Source organism: Castor canadensis, chromosome 16 (assembly GCF_047511655.1).
Source record: "Castor canadensis chromosome 16, mCasCan1.hap1v2, whole genome shotgun sequence".
In the NCBI taxonomy this organism is placed as follows: Eukaryota; Metazoa; Chordata; class Mammalia; order Rodentia; family Castoridae; genus Castor; species Castor canadensis.
Window position 1 is genome coordinate 8,712,650 of NC_133401.1, and position 18,548 is coordinate 8,731,197.

At 39.6% G+C, this 18,548-nt stretch overlaps 1 protein-coding gene and 1 pseudogene across 4 annotated transcripts; one reads left to right on the forward strand and one right to left on the reverse strand.

Annotated features, from left to right (window-relative positions):
- On the reverse strand, nucleotides 1–17,662 carry LOC109673966 (uncharacterized). 4 transcript variants are annotated; one of them, XM_020151096.2, is made up of 5 exons: nucleotides 17,311–17,662; nucleotides 11,848–11,896; nucleotides 10,291–10,417; nucleotides 9,021–9,116; nucleotides 1–6,816 (listed from the first exon to the last, which is right to left on the reverse strand). In XM_020151096.2, the coding sequence occupies exons 2-5, from the start codon at nucleotides 11,854–11,856 to the stop codon at nucleotides 5,450–5,452; spliced, it is 1,599 nt and encodes a 532-aa protein (XP_020006685.1). In that variant the 5' UTR covers nucleotides 11,857–11,896; nucleotides 17,311–17,662; the 3' UTR covers nucleotides 1–5,449. The 4 variants fall into 4 exon arrangements, with proteins under 4 accessions (XP_020006685.1, XP_073914461.1, XP_073914462.1 ...); XM_074058360.1 differs by lacking the exon at nucleotides 17,311–17,662 and adding an exon at nucleotides 16,835–17,207; XM_074058361.1 differs by lacking the exons at nucleotides 11,848–11,896; nucleotides 17,311–17,662 and adding an exon at nucleotides 11,697–11,839.
- Nucleotides 16,965–18,548, forward strand: part of LOC109673971 (uncharacterized) — a 12,002-nt pseudogene continuing 10,418 nt past the window's right edge.

Genomic DNA, 18,548 nt, shown 5'->3' on the forward strand with positions numbered 1-18,548 from the left:
CATTTATTATTAGTACTGACATTGGTATTATGTTGTTATAACTACTTTCTACCTCTTACAAAACACAACAGTGACTGCATTGTTAAAAACCAAAATTTTCAGTATAAAAGAAAAAGATACAATAAAGTTTAAAAGTGTGATATTAAATTTGAAATACTGATATAAATTCATGGTTTTTCTTCTCATAAGTTAAAGAAAATTTTAATTGAATTATAACATATGTTATAATTCACAGAATTATACAAATAGGTTTACAGCTTGAATGTTTACAAACTAAATACAAGTTAAATCAGCACCCAAATCAAGTGGCAAAACATTACTAACATCCCCAGAAACCCTCGTGCTGTTTCCATCACTGCTACTCCAGCACTACAGGTCACCCTACCACTCCCCTAGCTTCCAACTGCGTAGAAAAGTCCTCAGTCTTGTATTTTATAGAAATTAGATCATTCAAAATGTCCACTGTATACCTGGCATTTTTTTGCACAAAATCTTGCTTTTGAGATTGACCTGTGTTGTTGTGCATAGTCACAGGATGTCATACAGGGTTGGTTTAGGCTTTTATTTCTGCAGAAAAGCATCAGTCCAGTGTTGAGAAACAGGTGATTGTAGAGCCTATTGCCACATCCAGGGAAATGTGACTTGCACCCACCTCTAATGCAACTGTCCACCTGGCATAAGGTCTGAAGTTTCCACCTGTTTTCACTTACAGCAGTATCTGCTAAAGTGAGTGGATTCCTATCCAAACACCCTCACAGACATTAAGGGTGAATTTGACATGGTGAAGTGCACTTCAGACAACCAGGTTAAATAAAGTCAAAAATTCTCATTATTTCATTCTTTGGGTAAGCTTAAAGTTTTATTTTTTAAAAAACAGATTCATGCTGGGTACCAGTGGCTCACACCTGTAACCCTAGCTGCTCAGGAGGCAGAGATTAGGCCAGTCTGGGCAAATAGTTTGTGAGACCCTATCCCCAAAATACCTAACATAAAAAGGGCTGGTGAAGAGGCTCAAGGTGTAGGCCATGAGTTCAAGCCCCAGTACCACAAAGAAAATAAAAAGGATTCATTTTAATATGCAATTGACAACTTCTCACTTAACCACAGCACCCCTTTTTTAAAAAGTTCCATCAAATATCCAGGCATGGTGGTGCACACCTGTAATCTTAGCATTCAAAAGAATGAGGCAGGAGGATTGCAAGTTCAAGGCCAGCCTGGGCTACAGAGTGAGACCTGATCTCAAAAAAAAAAAAAAAAAAATCAAGCACACATCTTTCCTACAAAATAGTTTCATGACTGCTGTCAGATTTCATATTTCACTTGCGAATTACATTTTGAAGACTTCAGTATGCAAACATGCTAGTTGGGAGTAGAAAGACACTTAATTTTGGTTCTGTACTATGAAGACAGTTGAAAGATCAACCTTATAATGATGCCGTAAACTGAGTATCGTGACTTCCCAGTCACAGCAGAGACACAGTTCATAGTTGATGGCTACTGAGAAACTGAAGTCTGACTGACACCACCATTTATAACTGTCATTTCTTACTACTTTTGAGAATTTAAAGTGTTGGGTCATATTTTGCAAACATAGAATTCATTTCAAGTACTAGATGGTTTTTTTTTGGAGGGGAGGGAAGACGGTACTACAGTTTAGACTCAGGGTTTTGCACCTGATAGGCACGTGCTCTGTCACTTGTCACCCCCAGTCCTTAGAATTCATTTCATTCCTAAAGCTGAAACACGCACAGTAGTAACTGGGAAGATTCTGAGACCAGATCATGACGTACTTGCATTATGATGCTCAAGGAAGAATGCCCACGTGCGTAAGTAAGGCAGGATGCATCGGGCCCAAGACACTCCACATAAAGTAGCTACTTCACTGCTCTGCACTTACTTAAATAACTGCTGGATACAATTCACTAGACGGTAGAATTACTACATTTGTCTTCGTAAGGACAAAGTCCAGATTTATTTGTGAGCCCTCCTTATCTAGTTTTATAATCAGTTTAGGTTACTCTTGGGGAATAATATGGTAGGAAAAAATTAGTAATTAAATTTTCTTGTAAAAAATCAGATTGTAAATGTATTTTTTGAAGGGATGTATTTTAATAGTTTTACTTTTTCACTTATGAGTTTACTCAAGTTTACCTTCAGCACAATTTTGTTACTTTTCAAGAAAATAATTCTACTTTTAAATATTATGAAATACTCGTAACAGTGTGTACATAGTTTCATATACATTTTATATACTTAGATACACACAAGGCACAGCAAACACCTAGCATAGAAACATAATTTTAACAATCCACAGCTGTTACTCTTTTCATTCATGTAGCATTAATGGTGTCATCTTTCTATTTGCCATCCTTGATCAAAACTGCCAAGGTCCTGACTGTACTGATATCCTTTTAAAAAAAAGTATCTTTTGGCTAAAAATGTTTTTTTGTTGTTGTTTGTGCCAATACTGACAATAGATGTGAGCCACATAGATATTTTTAAATCTTCCAATAGCCATGTTAAAAAATAAAAACTAGTAAGGCTGACTTGAATGTATTTTAAATACGTGCCATGGTGGTACACCTGTTAATCCCAGCTACTCCAAAGATGGAGGCAGGAGGATCACAAGTTCGAGGCCAGTAAGGCAAAGTTAGCAAGACTCTATCCCAAAACAAAATTCAAAGTAAAGGGCTGGGGACATAGCTCAAGTGGTAAAGCACGTGCTTGGCATGTGAGAGGCTCTGCAATCAATCTGCAGTACTCCCAAAATTAAAAGAAAAAAAAATCATGTACTGAGCCATTTATCTAACATATCATCTCAATCTGTACTCAAGAGAAAATGTGAGATACTTAACGTTCTTTTTTTTTTTTTTTTTTTTAGAAGTAAGGCTTCAAAACCTTGCCCCTGCTTGACAAGACATTTACCCCTGTTTTAATTTAGACTGGCAACTTCTCAAGGGAACAGTGTATCCATTTCAAGCTCTCAACACATTTCTAAGGAGGCCATGCTGGACAGTGCAGGTCTAGTCCATTGATTTCCACAGCTGGTTATGGTCATTTCTTTCTTTCACTCAATTTTTTGGTGGCACTGGGCTTTGAACTCAAGGCCTGATGCTTGCTAAGCAGGTACTCTACCACTTGAGCCACTCCACCAGCCCTCTTTTACTCATTCTGCAAACGTATAAAATATCTACTATGGATCAGGTACTGTATTGGACACAGAAAAAGGAGGTGAACTAGAAAAGAGTAGACCCTCAATCTTACCTTTCTGAATGTATCATAATGTACTTAAGCTCCCCAAGGTACAGAGTTGTGGCAATATCCACAAATTTTAGTATGTAGGATTTTTTTTTTTTTGGTGGCACTGACTGAAGTTTGAACTTAGGGCCTCATGCTTGCTGGGCAGGTGCTCTACCACTTGAGCCACTCCATCAGCCCTGTTTTATGTTGGGTTTTTTCTAGCTAGGGTCTCTTGAACTATTTTCCTGGGCTGACTTCGAACCACAATCCTCCTGATCTCTGCCTCCTGAGTAGCTAGGATTACAGGCATGAGCCACCAGTCCCAGCTAGTATGTAGGATTTTTATTTATTTTTTTAGTACTGGGTTTTGAACTCAGGACCTTGCCCTTGTTAGGCAGGTGCTTCTATCACTTGAGCCACACTCCAGCTCTTTTTGCTGTTAAGTTTTTTTTTCAGATATGGTCTCATGTTTTTGCCCAGTTCAGGCTTGGACCATGATCCTCCTACCCACCAGTTTCACATAGCTTGGATGATAGGCACATACCACCACACCTGGCATACAGTTGAGATGGGTCTTGCTAACTTTTTCCATGGGTTGGCCTCAAACCACAATTCTCTCAATCTCTTCCTCCCAAGTAGCTTGGATTATGGGCATGAACCACACCAGGATGTATGTAGGCTTTAAAAAAAAAAAATCACTCTTTTAGAACTGGTTATAATTTCAGTTAATTTGGCTTTAGATAAAATATGGAAAAGTTTAAATAAATAAAAATGAAAATCACAAAAATAAATCAAAACCATGTACCCAAGACTCAGTTTATCATTTTGCCAAACTTATCAACCCTCAGTTTTCTTTTGCATGAGTATTTTAAAAGACACTCCACACATCCTATTATCTGGTGTGTATACATTTTAGAATTTATCTCTAACAGACATTTTTTATATACCACAATGCTATTATCCATACCTAACAAAACAGTTTCTTAGAATTATGCAATATTATCAATATTCTCCTTTTCCCAATTGTACAAATGTCGTTTTACAATGTTGGGTCATCTCATGATCTAAATAAGATCCACTTCCTTCACTGCATTTGACTGATACATCCCTTAAGTCTCTTTTAATACCCTAAGGGTTCCAGCACCCTTTCTTCAATGCTATTTCATTGGTCACATTCGTCCTATACAATTATCCCATTTCATATTTAGTTGCTTCTTGTTGGGTTATGCCATCTGTTCTTCCACTCCCTAATCGTCTCTAAATTGGGAGTTCAATCTTCAGGTTTAAAACGACTTTCAGTATTTTTGAAACGATGTGTGTATTTTATTGCATTACATTATGAGGCTCATAATGATTTACTATCCCACTTTTTTTTTTTTTGAGGTCCTGGGGTTTGAACTCAGGGCCTACAACTTGAGCCACTCCACCAGCCCTTTTTTGTGATTTTTTTTTTTTTGAGACAGGGTCTCACACACTAGTTGCTGGGGCTGGTTTCGAGCCACGATCCTCCTGATCTCTGCCTTCTGTGTAGCTAGGATTACAGGCGTGAGCCACTGGCACCCTGGCTACTACCTTACTTTTGCGAGGTTAAGACTGATCAGTGGGTCATGCGTTGTCAGCTGAATCTGGTCACTATAAAGTTCGAGTCAATCTATCACTTAAAGGTCTTAACCTCTAGGGAGAAATGCCCTAAGCTTACTATCACATTGTTGCAAAACAAATTTCTATAGAATGTCATAATTCTATGATTCTTTCTACAGCCATTAGCTGGAATTCTCTCATAAAGAAAAACTTTACCTCAACAACTTCTGGTTGCCCTGAAATATATTTTATACAGGAAATGTTGGCTAAATGACTTTTCTTTCCTTTAGCAATTTTCAAAATGAACTGGTACCCTGGCAGCCTCTATATGTATACTACACAGATACACGAATAAGGACAATCAAAGATAAGATTAAAACTTTTACACATTTACTTCTTCAAGAAAGTTCCCTTCTAGAATGACCTTCTTAAAGTTAACATGAATGATGACCAAAGGCTTCTTTATATTCATTCAATTAACGTACTCTTTTCTTTAAATGAAACCTCTTATGCTAAGTCAGCTGTGAGCATCAAGCAAAAGGGATTCCTACATTTAAGATTTCTCCTCCAGAATTTATTTTCTACTGCTCCTTAACACAACGTTTGCAATAGAAGCTTCTTACAATTGTTAAGTGACGTTATGAATTCGTTGATGGTAAGTAAGGTGTGAATGCTGTCTGAAGGCCTTCTTACATTCCTTACATTTGTAGGGTTTCTCACCAGAATGAATTCTCTGATGCTGAATAAGTGATGAGTGAAGTCTGAAGGCCTTGCCACACTCCTTACAGTCATAGGGTTTCTCCCCAGTATGAATGCTCTGATGTTGAGTGAGTTGTGAGAGCAGTCTGAAAGTTTTCCCACATTCCTTACATTTATAGGGTTTCTCACCAAAATGAATACTCTGATGTTGAGTAAGTTGTGAGAACAGCCTAAAGGCCTTCCCGCACTCCTTGCAATCATACGGTTTCTCTCCAATATGAATACCTTGATGTGAAATGAGCTCTGAGTAACGACGGAAGAACTTCTGACACTCCTTGCATTCATAAGGTTTCTCACCAGTATGAATTCTCTGGTGGAGAGTTAGATGATAGCCACGACTGAAGGTCTTCCCGCACTCCTTACAGTCATAGGGCTTCTCCCCAGTGTGGATCCTCTCATGGAGAGTGAGTTGCTGCCGCACCCGAAAAGCTTTTCCGCACTCCTTACAGTCATAGGGTTTTTCACCAGTGTGAAGTTTGTGATGCAGTCGAAGACCTGTACTACACAGGAAAGCTTGACCGCACTCCTTACAGTCATAGCACTTCGCGGCAATGTTGAGTCTCTGATGCCGAGTGAGGTGTGCGTACTGTCTAAAGGCCTTCCCACACTCCTTACACACATAGGGCTTCTCACCAGTATGAATCCTCTGATGGAGAGTAAGCTGTCCTCGCACTCTGAACGCCTTCCCACACTCCTTACATTCATAGGGCTTCTCACCAACGTGGATTCTCTGATGTACTCGGAGGTCTGAGCTACATGTGAAGATGTTTCCACACTTTTTACATTCATAGAGTTTGTCGGATGTATGAATTCTCTGATGTCGGCTAAGGTGGGCACACTGTCTGAAGGTTTTTCCACATTCTTTACACTCATAGGGCTTCTCGCCAGTATGGATTCTGTGATGGAAAGTAAGCTGTTGGCGCACCCTAAAAGCCTTCCCACATTCCTCACATTCATAGGGCTTTTCTCTATTATGACTTTTTTGATATAGACTAAGAGATGAGAGTTTTCTGTAAGTGGATGGTTTTTCAGGGGTGGTTTTTCTCACTTGCCTGAAACATATCTTGTAAGGACCCTGTTGTCTTTCAAACATTTTATATTCACTGTCTTTTCCAAAAACAGAGTCTTCAAGGCCACAACTTTTAATTCTTTCCATTATTTCCCACTGAGATAAATTCATTTCATAAATACCCTTTTCCTGAAATAACATTTTTGTGCCATATCTGGATTCCAAATCTGAAAGAAAACAAGATAAACAGGTAATTATTTTCCTATTCTAAAGAAAAATAAAAATTTTATAATAGAAAAAAACAAAACAAAACACAAAATAAAGCACAGTAAATGGGTAAAGCTCTCAAAAATAATATACTTAAGAAAAAACTAAGAGAAATAAGGAAAATGACAAGCTAAGATCAGATTATTTGCATGGAGATCAAAATGAGAATCCCCACTTAACCCTCTTAATGAGTTGTCTTTTCAATCAGAATGACAGCAAACACTCTGCCATGCATGACATGGACCTCTGCTCACCATGTATCAACTCCAGCCTCTACCTTGCTTTTTATGTACCTATCACACTTGGCTCCCTTCAATTCCTACAATATGTCACAGTCTTCATTTCTTAAGGGTTTGCACGGGTTACTTAATCTCCCAAGAATCCTGATGTGGGTTCACATGGTTATATTCCTTTTGGTGACCATGTATCATCTTTTAAAAAATAAAATAATCCCTGCTGACACATCTAATTTATGTCCTTTATTTTTCTATCCTTAACACTTTTCTCAATTTTGTTATTAGTCATGAATTTCCCTATTATCCTGTTGACTTTCTTAACTTAAACTTTCCCCAAAGCAGAAGCAAATTTTCATTCACCACTGAATAACAAACCAATAGTATAAGGCAGGTGCCAGTGACTTACACCTATAATTATAGCTCCTTAGGAGACCTCAGCCTCTTCAGGAGGATTGGGGTGCTAGGCCAGTCTGGGCAAATAGTTCATGAGACCCCATCTCCAAAATAGCCAGAGCAAAAAAATGGACTGGAGGTATGGCTCAAGTGGTAGAGCACCTGCTTTGCAAGCCCAAAGCCCTGAATTCAAACCCCAGTCCCAATAAAAAAAAATTCATCCAAAGTCAAAGTGCAACTGGTTGACATTTTTCTTTACACCTCTTTTCATCTATAGGGATCCTTCCATCTTTTGATAGCTCCTGTTATTTGCTGAAGAAACTATTTTTGGTTCTGTAGCTTCCCACATGTTCTGAATTTTGCTGGCTACATTTCCAAAGGATAGACCATGCTCCTCTATCCTCTTCCCATGAACTCACAGTTGGCTTTAGAAGCTTCATCAAATTCAGGACCAATTTTGTTAGCAAAATTTATTTTTACTGTGTTCTATCAGGAGAAACACAATGATTGTCTCTACTGTGAAACTACTAGCATTGATATCTAACACTGAGATCAAATAGTTCATTATGGATAAACTGGAAATATTCTATCATTCTTCCATTTATTCACTGAATATTTTAATTAAGAGAAATACACTTCCATCTACTACCTACTAGTATAGTTCTTGTAAGAAAGACAGTGCTTTCCTTCCTTTAAATTTATGTTTTTCAAATAAATTACTTCTCTGGTGGATCCAATGGTAAATTTGCTGTTAGTATCATTAAGCACTTATGGAAGGGGTCGGGGGTGTAACTCAGTGGCAGAGCAGTTGCTTAGCATGTGTGAGAGGTCCTAGATTGCATCTCCAGTGCCACCAATATATGTATGTGTGTGTATGTATAATTACATATATTTTATGTGTTGAAATGCATTGAAGTTATTCAGTGTAGGGATGCTCAAATGGTCCCATCTTAGGCCTCTTCAAATTGGCTCCTCTTCCCTGACCTATCTGAAATCACCCATTCACTCATTCTGATTCTCCCTACTATTAACTTACTCACTTTTCTTCATAATACTTAACCATTTCAAGGTGTTAGTAAGCCATTTATTTGTTTTATCTTCTTTTGTGGTACTAAGGACCAAATCCATGACCTCACAAGTGCTAAGCAGATACTTCACTACTGAGCTACACCTCTAGCCTAAGCTGTTTACTTGTTTGCTGAATGACTCTCCTACTACAATGTAAACTCCATGGAATGTGGACAAGGAAGAAATTTGAAGGCTGAAACATAAAAGAAGAGCTATAAAATACTTGGATCTAAAATTACAGGTAAAATGATTATTGCTAGGAAAGAAAGCCTGAAATGGGAGAGAAAAATGAGAGAAAAGAAACAAGTGGTAAGTTGAAGTACAAATGAAATTTCTTTGGTGACTGAGCTCTCGAGCTTTCTTCTCAAGTCTCAGGTCTCTTCACCATCAACATACGAAAAATGTTATCTTTCGGTTTGCAGCTTTGTGTCAAGCCATTTGTCTCTATCTGATTAACACTTACTCACCTAGGCTCCACCTTCTTTTCTCATTCCTTACAATCATCCAGGGCTCTTTTCCTTGTTCTAAAAGGGTAATCACATCTGGCTTAGAAATGGAACAACCTGTTTGAAAGAGAAGAACATATTAAAGAAACAATATTTCATTAAGGCTTCAGGACAAAGAAGGCTATCAGGATTAAAAGCATTCAAATTAGAATTACCTCAGGATCATGAGGAAAAACAAGACCCAAGAAGTAGGGACATGGTCTTATTTTAATTTAAATTCATATAGGCCTTGGCTTTTTAGAAGAAAAAATAGTTAAGAAAACCAGTTTCAAATCCTGCCTTGTGTCATCAGTCACTAGGGAAAATAGTTTAATCTCTCTGTGCCTCAGTTTTCTCAGTCATAAAAAAGGGGGATACATAGGAACAAGTTTGATTTAATCTAAGTGTTAAGATGAGTATTTAGTGAATATGGTAAGCATTATATTTATTAGACACTATTTTTTGCTATTACAAAAATGTTTATTGCCAGGATATTCATCTAATATTAATGTAGAGCTCATAACTGTAATTCTAGCTACTTGGATCTCAGTTTGAGGCCAGCCTACACAAAAAATTATTGAGATCCCAGCTCAACCAATAAGCTGGGTATTTTGAGACATACCTAACCTAGTTATACAGGAGACATAACTAGGACTGTGGTCCAGGCCAGCAGAAGGAAAAATGTGAGACCTTATCAGAAAATAACAAAGCAAAAAGGGCTGGGAGCATGGCTCAAGTAGTAGAGCACCTGCCTAGCAAGTGTGAGGCCCTGAGTTCAAAACCCCAGTACTGCCAAAAATAATGATGATGTTAAATTCAAATCTCATGTATTTTAGACTTTTAATCACAAAGCAGTTAATAGGCAATATTTCTGTTTTAGAAAACTGGGTATGTACACTTGGGTTTCAACAAACTGTTGATTCACTCAGTATCACTTCTGCGTATGAGTTCTTTTAATAAGTATGCAGAGCCAGACTCCTCTGTCTTCTGTTCTCATTGCAAGAGAGTCCACAGATAATATGGAACATCTACAGCATTCTGAAACCAACTTCTTTGCTGTGGCTAAGAATTTATATGCAGCTGTGGTTAAAGATAATAACAAACAAAGGAAGACATAAAGGTCTTCAATTTATGAGGGAAGATGAAGGAGCTTAATTGCATCTATTCCCAAACTACAAAGACAGAGTTTTTAGAAATTCCCTGAAATTTCAGTCCTAGGCATCTCTTCATTCTCTGACACAGACAAGCTCACCCAGTGACACCAAGTTGCTGTAGTTCTCTAGTATCACGTCCCTGTACAAGTTCCTCTGGTAAGAATTCAGACACTCCCACTCTTCCTGAGAAAAGTCAACAGTCACATCTCTGAACATCACCAAATCCTGAAATGACAAATTCATGTATTGTTTGTAAGATAAAATATTTTTAGGAAGGAAGAAGGATCTTAGGATATACACTCATTTAACATTTAAAATGAATAGCTGTGTTGGGAGCCTGTGGTGTGGGTAGGAGTATCCACACGTTCTTGGAGAGTTTTTGACATCTGCTGCAGGCTGGCAAATGTTTTCTGTAAGGTGCCAATACTGCAGGCTTTGAATGCCACATATGGTCTCTCTTGCAAATTCTTCTGTTTTTTAGAAAATTCTTTCAAAATGTAATATGCTTGAAGGCTACACAAAAACAGTTGTGATCCCAATTTGGCTTATGGGCCAGATTGATAGTAACTGTAAATTGCCCACAGTGACTAAGGCTGAAACTTTTTATATACTATGTGATACCTAATTTAACTTATTTCCAGACATGTTCAGGTAATTACCAGAATTTCTCTATTAACTGAAATAGGTTCATAAGAACACATCTGGTAAAGGGCCTAAAAACTTCTCAATAAATGTGACTTGCTGTGTCCTCTTTTCCTTTAAGGATTAGAAAAAAAAAAGATGGAATTTTTCCCCAAATGACCTACAAAATCTCTATTTTTAAAAAATAGTTTGCATAAAATTTAAGAATTTCTTCCAGATTTAACTTCATCATTATAGCATTTTTCTTTCTATAACAAATCCTTACTTGAATATTTTAAATTTTCTATACACTAGCCCATTTTTGGATATGTTAAACTTAAATTTAATAATGATTATATTTAGGGATTTCTGTACTTTTAAATATATTAAACTACATTTTGAATGTACATTTTCCAAAGTTCTGAAGCGTCAATGTCAAGCATGCTATATGGGATTAAATAAAACATTAAACTGGCTGGCATGGTGGCATACATCGTAATCCCAGTACTTGAAAGGCTAAAGCAGGAGGATTATGAGTTCAAGGCCAGCCTACAATACAAAGAAACTCTGTTTCAGAAAAAAAATTTTTTTAATTGTGCCGGTTTCCTTTCACTTTTTTAATGTGACTACTAAAATATTTAAGATTATATATGTACTTTGTATATTATACTAGAAAAATTTAAATTACACATGGAGCACACACTATATAATTCTTTTGGGCACTGCTAGTCTAAGGTGTTCTCTGATCCTCAGAGTCTCAGCTCAAACATCCTCCACCAGGGACTTCATTTCTGTTCCCTGCCTGATCTACAGAGAGACTGAGAGCACAGGAGATGCCGAATGACTTGATCTGAGCACACGAGGACAGATGGAAAAGAGGTACCTGGGATGCCTGGTTTGATCCCTCACCAGAATGGGAAAGACTGGGGAGCAGCTGTTGAACAGGGTTCTGTTACGAAGTTTCAGAATAACAAATAAGAATGTTAACATAACCTAGAAAAAAAAGAATTTCAAATAGAAAAAAAACAACTTACATGAGCCATGATTTTCAATGGGTAGTCAGGTTTCTTCAAGGTTCATTTACTGGAGAAGCACAGTCCACAGAAGCAGAGGTGGGGGAAGAAAGTGAAGCCATGAGAACAGAACTGCCTTAAAGCTTTCAAATTTGAAAAACAGAATACACCACTTTCTCCACTCCTACATGCAACCCCACTCCGAACAGACAAGTTATGAGGCAAGAGGTTATTTAGACAAATATATGTCCACCCCAAACCACGGGAAAATCAACTGTGCACAAGGAACAGATGCAGACTCTCCTGTATTGAAGCACATGTGAAGGCTTGTCAACAGGAGGGCTTCCAGTTAGTCTCCGTCCTCACCCAAGGAGGTGGATCTGCACCTGAGGATGGGCTGCACAAACCTGTCCTGAGCAGATCCTCCTCTCTCCATTCCACCTTCCCAGCTGAGAAGACGCTATACTCTCTGATCCAAAACTTCCTTCTTGGACTTAGGAATCTGGCTGGGCAACCCAAACAGCACAGACAAGAATTTCCCAAGCTTTGCTGCCAATTATATCCCCTGGAGATCTTAAAATACACCAACACCTGACTCCCACGTCAATGTTCTGACTTAACCAATTAACTTAATTAATATAGGCTATCACTGGGGAATCGGGATTTTAAAGACCTCAGGATTTTATAAAATTACAATGAGAGGTCGGCACCGGTGGCTCAAATCTGTAATCCCAGCTACTTGGGAGAGAGAGATTGGGAGGATCAGATTTAAGGTCAGCCCAGGCAAATAGTTCTGGAGACCCCATCTCCAAAATAACCAGCACAAAATGGACTAGAGGTGTGGCTCAAGTGGGAGAGCATTGCCTTTGCAAGTGTGAAGCCCAAAATTCAAACAAATAAACAAACAAAAAAACAGTGAGCCACAAAGTTTCATAGTCAAACTTTAGTCCATCGGAACCGCCAGGAGAGCTAGTTGAAACAGACTGCCAGGCCCCACTCCTAGAGTTGGCACTTGGGAGGTTGGGGTTGATCTAAAGAATTTACATTTCTGAGAGCTCCCAGCTGATACTGATATGCTGGATCTGGAGATGCCACACTTGGAGAGCCACCTGTACATACAGACTGTCTAGCAGCCTTTATCATGACAAAGCTGCAGCTTTCACCCTTCTCTTTTACCCCTTTTAGCCATTCCTTTTAGAATTTAAACTCTGTACCTTTAAATAACATAATAATATTGCCGCTTCTGAATTTTCAATTTTAATCATCACCTACTCACTTCCTACTACGAGAGCTTTTGCCCACCTACCTCCCAACCCAACACATGTAGTTACAATCCCCTTATCCTTCTCATATGGTTTTATTCTGTTCCAAGATAAATGAACATTTAGATGAATTTTTACCAGTCCCACTGAAAAACCAAAATCACCTAGAACATTATTACTTGAATTTTTTAAATGAGTATTCTGTTTTATTGTAAGTAAACACAATGATTAACTGAGTCATGTTTTGTTTTCGGACTAGTTTGCCTTCCCAAGTTTTCCTTCTCTATTTTTTTTTCCAATACTGGGGTTTGAACTCAGGACATGTGCTTGCTAGGTAGGCACTCTGCCATGTGCATCATGCCCCCAGCCCTTGGACCTGCACTTATGCCTGGACCGGGATGCTCCTATTTTTGCTTAGTATGTAGCTGGTATGACAGATAAGTTCCACCACAGTTGACATGGGGCTCTTGTGAATTTTTTGCCCAGGCTGGCCTCAAACTACCATCCAGATCTCTGCCACTGGAGCAGTTAAGATTACAGGTGTCAGCTACCATGCCTGGCTTTTTTTTTTTTTTTTGGTGGTACTGGGATTTAAACTCAGGGACTCAAGGTTTCGAGGCAAGTGCTCTACCATTTCAGCCTTCCTCCAGACCAAATTTTGTTTTTCATAAGCTTAGTTTTCTAGGAAATAATCATTAGTTCACTTCCCAAACTCCCAGTGAAGAATGACGTTTCCAGTATAAAACAGCAGAGCTGCCTATTTCATATGCTAAGAATCTACAACAATCCTTCAGAATGCAGCCAAAGGCAGGTGTAGTGGTACACACCTGTAATCTCAGTACTTGGGAGATTAAGGAAGGAGGATAGTGAGTTGGAGGCCAAACTGGGCTTCACATAGTGAGTTTTAGGCCACTCTGGGCTACAAAGTGAGACCCTGCTTCTAAATAAATAAGTAAATAAATATTCAGTGCTCTTATGAGTCCTATAAAGGGAGATTCCTATGATCCTCTTATTTTTTTTTAAGTATTGTTGTAGGGGGGACAAGGGGGGAAAAATGACCCAAACATTGTATGCATATATGAATAAAAGAAAAAAAAAGTATTATTGTCCTGGGAGTACACTGTGACACTTACAAAAGTGCTCACAATATATCTTGGTTAAAATTCACCCCCTCCATCATTTTCCTTTATCTCCCCTCCCCCATTCTTAGAAGTTTCAACAGCTCATTTTTCCACATTCATACATAAGTATCTATATTTCCACTACATTCACCCTCCTACACCCTTTCCTTATATCCTCCCCCTTCCCACTGGTGCCAACCCCCAGACAGGACGTGTTTCACTTTCCCATGATTATTATGTACTATAACCCCAATTGGTTCATCCCCATGTTGTTTCACAAACCTTCCAGACATCTACAATTCTTATACAGATTTCAACTTCAATTTAGTTTAATATTAAACTAAGTTAACTGAGAGTTTAATATTAAACTAAGTTAATCTTACAAATCTCATAATTAAAATCTTAAGAAATGTCACATCTGTTGACATCTGTTTCACTTTAATGATTTAAAATCTAAGCACAGTATATATTGTTTTTTAAACAGGTTGTTTTCTTTGTGTATAGCTATTTTCTATTCTTTAGCTCTTTTATAAAAGTTAGCATTTGGTAATTACTTAATATTTCATATTATAGATTTTTGTAAATTATCCAAGAAATTAGGTACTAGGCAGGAATATTCAAAACTCCCAGGCAGTAAAGCAGGCTTTCTGGCTCCTATGCCTTGACTAACTTTTGTCTCCACTGTCACACTGGTTTCAGAGATAGGAACATTTAGTATGTTTTACACAGCATTGAATTTTGCCATGTGGGTTACAGGTATTTGAAATATTTGACTGTGTTTCTTTTCTTTTCCTCTTTTAAACTAAGAACTAAGATTTTTTTTTCAATTTCAATTGGCATGATCCTGTTCTCTATAAATAAAACCATATACATAAAACATATATGTTTGTGCAAGTATTTTGGGAAAATTTGTTCTGAAATATTAATAGTGATTATTTCAGGTGGTTGAGAGCACAGATAATTTTAATTTTCTTCTTTATAGTTTCCTTAGTTACTAAATGTCTCACAAGCTGCCACTAATACCATCAAGAGAAATAGAAGAAAAAAGCTATTCCTATTAAAAAATGTTTTAAAATGAGGAGGATAGGAGAGCATAGCAATTAAGAAAAATGTGACTGAATAGGCCTGCATAAGTGGTGATAACAGGAAAATCAGTGGAACTAGAAAAATTAACCCTATGAGTTCCTGGATCTTGGTTTTTATCAACACTCTGAGACCTTTCTGTGTTCTGTGAAGCATCACAGTCCTGGTTCATAGCATTTCTGAAGTGATTAAGAGACAGGATGCACAGCAGATGAACACAAATGCTTACTTCACAGCAACTGCTCAATAATTTGTACTTACCCCCCCTCGAGCTCCAATGATTAGGCTGTTATTAAATATTTAAGTATAAAATATTGTGGAATATCCTATAATCCTTTATCATAGCATTCGACATTCTATGTAATTTAATTTCTTGAAGATTTTTGTTCACAGCCATAAATACTTCTCAGTATTACATTATATACTTTTCTCCTATGACTAAATATAAACATACTTTTTATTGTGTAACATTCCATGACATGGATGGAGTGTGACTTAGCCATATCCATATTGCTGGATACGAATTTTGTAAAAGTATGTCCCCAAAGTCACTCTCACTTATTCCAGTCTGATTCTAGCCCTGTGAGAATCCATCTTGCTGGGACTTATACACTTTGATCATATGAAATGATAGGACTTCAGCCCCACTCCCCTCCCAAGTTAAAAATTTACAAATATATACAATTCTGAATACAATCTTAAGACATTGGTTGTCCTGAATGCCCACAAACAGAATCCAAAGGCTTCATGTTATGAATCCTGGTTCTGAAACACTCGGCTTATTTTCCTGCTTGCACGCATCCATCACAATTAACTTCACATTTTTATTGTCCTTGAGAATACACAAAGCTGATAGAGGTGGCTAAGCATTATCGTTTAGTAGCGATAGCTATTATTAACTAAAAGAGTATGTGCCACGCATTCGTCTAAGAGTTTTATAAATAGAACTAATGTAATATTCTAAATCGCCCTTAGTGTTACAATTCTGGCTTTACGTATGAGGAAACTGAGGCACAAAATATAGCACAAACTCACACTTAACTGGTCAGGTCTCAAATCCTCTTAATTTGGTCCAGCATTCTTAATCACTATACTGCACCTCTGTCAGTCCATCCACAGATACACCCAAAACCAAATTCATGCTTCCAAACCTCAAACCACATCTAGCTGGTACCAAAAATTTCACCCACGGATTCCCTGGTTTAAAAAAAAAAAAGAAGCAAACATCCCCACTCTTAACACCGGTGTAGTACACCCTACACTACACCTTAACAAATCACAACCAAAGACAAGCATGCACTTTAACCTCCAGTAGACGGGAGTTTGCAAAAACTGCTCAGAGAGCAACCGGACATACAGCAATGGTCAGCTAACTATAGAAGTGCATGAAGTGGACACTAGAAAGAGGAATTTCCTATTCAAGAGAAAGAAATCAAAGAATCCCGCGCCCTGAAAACCAAATGCATTTCCTAGAAACAAAGCAGCAGCACAAACTCTCACGGGAGGAACCTGGCTTCTACAAGAGGAGCGAGAGCGACTCACCTCACTTTCTCTTTCTTGGAGACTTGCGGGGCTGGGGAAACAGAGTGGGCTCGTGACACCCGGGATTTTTCGTGACTGGGTCGGAACCCACCTGCCCGCTTGCCTGCCTGCCCCCCACTTGCAAGCACGGATGCGACTCCAGATGGATGCGCTGTGGCGGGGACACCGGGGGCTTCCCGCACCCTGGGGCCACCGCGAAGTCTGGTTCGGAACTGTCCCAGCACCCCCCGCCCCGAGGCCTGCCCGGAATCTAGATCCCGGCGTTTCGCAGGGGACCTCCATTGTGGGGTTCCCCACCTCCGGCTTCCTCTCGGGCCTTCTTACAGCCAGGCTGAAGCGAGACGGAAAAGCACGGAGCCTCAAGCAGGCCGCGCCCACAAACCGGACTCCCCACCTTTATAGTCACCGAGCCCCGCCCACATCCCTCCTCCTCCCCCACCCCGAAAAGGATTCGGCCACACCCGAGCCTGGCTCACCCCGCGGTCCTCGGCGCCCAGCCCTGGATTCCGCCGCCCCAGGATTGCTTTTGATGGAGGCCGCAGCGCGCATGCGCGGGGGCGGAGCCTCGTCTGCCTGCTACCCAGGTCTCAGAGGGCCCAGGGAGGCCCAGCAGTCAAGCACGCCCTCCGGGGACGGATGCCCAGTGCCTCAGGTCTGCAGATGTGACTCCGGAAATGTCTGGTGTTAGTTAAGCTAATCCGAGCCTATTCCCTTCTGGCTCTAAACCTCAAACTAGAAAGCCGTTACGTGCCGCACGGCTTGCCTTTTTTCATTGGGCTCTTGTCTGCGCGATCCGCTCCCAGGCTCCGCCCACGGCGGTTCCTGGACGTCGGTTTCTGACCTGAGTGCGCAGGCGCGCGGCGCATGCGCCCTGCAGCGGTTTGCAGAGCGGCTGCATGGGTCCCGCGTGGGCGTGGCCATGGCCACAGGTATGACAACCGGCAGGTTTATGTTTTCATGCTTGACTGTTCCCTGAGTGCGTGCCATCCTTTCAGTGGGACACAGGGAAAAGAGAAAGTTGGGTGATTAAGCCCGACACTCAGGCGGAGGATGCGACTTGCGTCCCCACTGAGAAGGGCCTGAGACACTGATCCGTGAACCTGCCCCGAGGTCCTCATTTCTGGGACGGTATTGATAACGCCCGCCTTCTGGTTCTTGTTCTCCATGGGGACCGTGTGTGGAGGGTCACCATGAAACTGAGTGTTGAGATTTGTATCATCCGAATTTGGCCATTAAATGGCCTCGGGACTGTGCTGCTGTGGCACTTAGGCAAATCAAATGAAGGAAAAAAAAAGAGTGAAGCAGGATAGACGACGTGAGAATTCTTGGCGTTTTCAGTGGCTGGGATTTTTAGAGTGTAAAAATCAGAAAACTGAAATGCATTTTACTGTATCCCAAATTGCACTTGCACTATTTTCTTCTGGGAACGAGCTTTTGTTTTTGTTTCCCCCTCTCTGTTCCCGTTACTGGAATTGGTGAGGCTCCAGAAAGGAGGTCTCCCAAAGGGAGGAGGCCTCCACTTTGCCCTTTGTACAGAATTCTGAGGTGGTCGCAAGGAAGAATTTTAGGACACATCAAGGTAGAGAAAGGTAGAGACCAAGAAAGTTTATTACTAAAGCAAAGAAAGGAGAGTACACACCCCAGACATGGCTGCGTGCCCATCTGATAACAGATATCAGGAGTGCTATAACAGCAGGGTATTTATGGTGAAAAA

Bases quoted from the DNA above. Each gene is read 5' to 3' on its own strand.
- LOC109673966 (XM_074058359.1), bottom strand. From the start codon at position 10,435: ATGAATTTGTCATTTCAGGATTTGGTGATGTTCAGAGATGTGACTGTT. The intron at 9,117-10,290 runs GTGAGCTTGTCT...TCTTTCAAACAG, and splicing joins CAGCAACTTGGTGTCACTGG to GTTGTTCCATTTCTAAGCCA. The intron at 6,817-9,020 runs GTGAGTAAGTGT...GTTTTCTTTCAG, and splicing joins GAAAAGAAGGTGGAGCCTAG to ATTTGGAATCCAGATATGGC.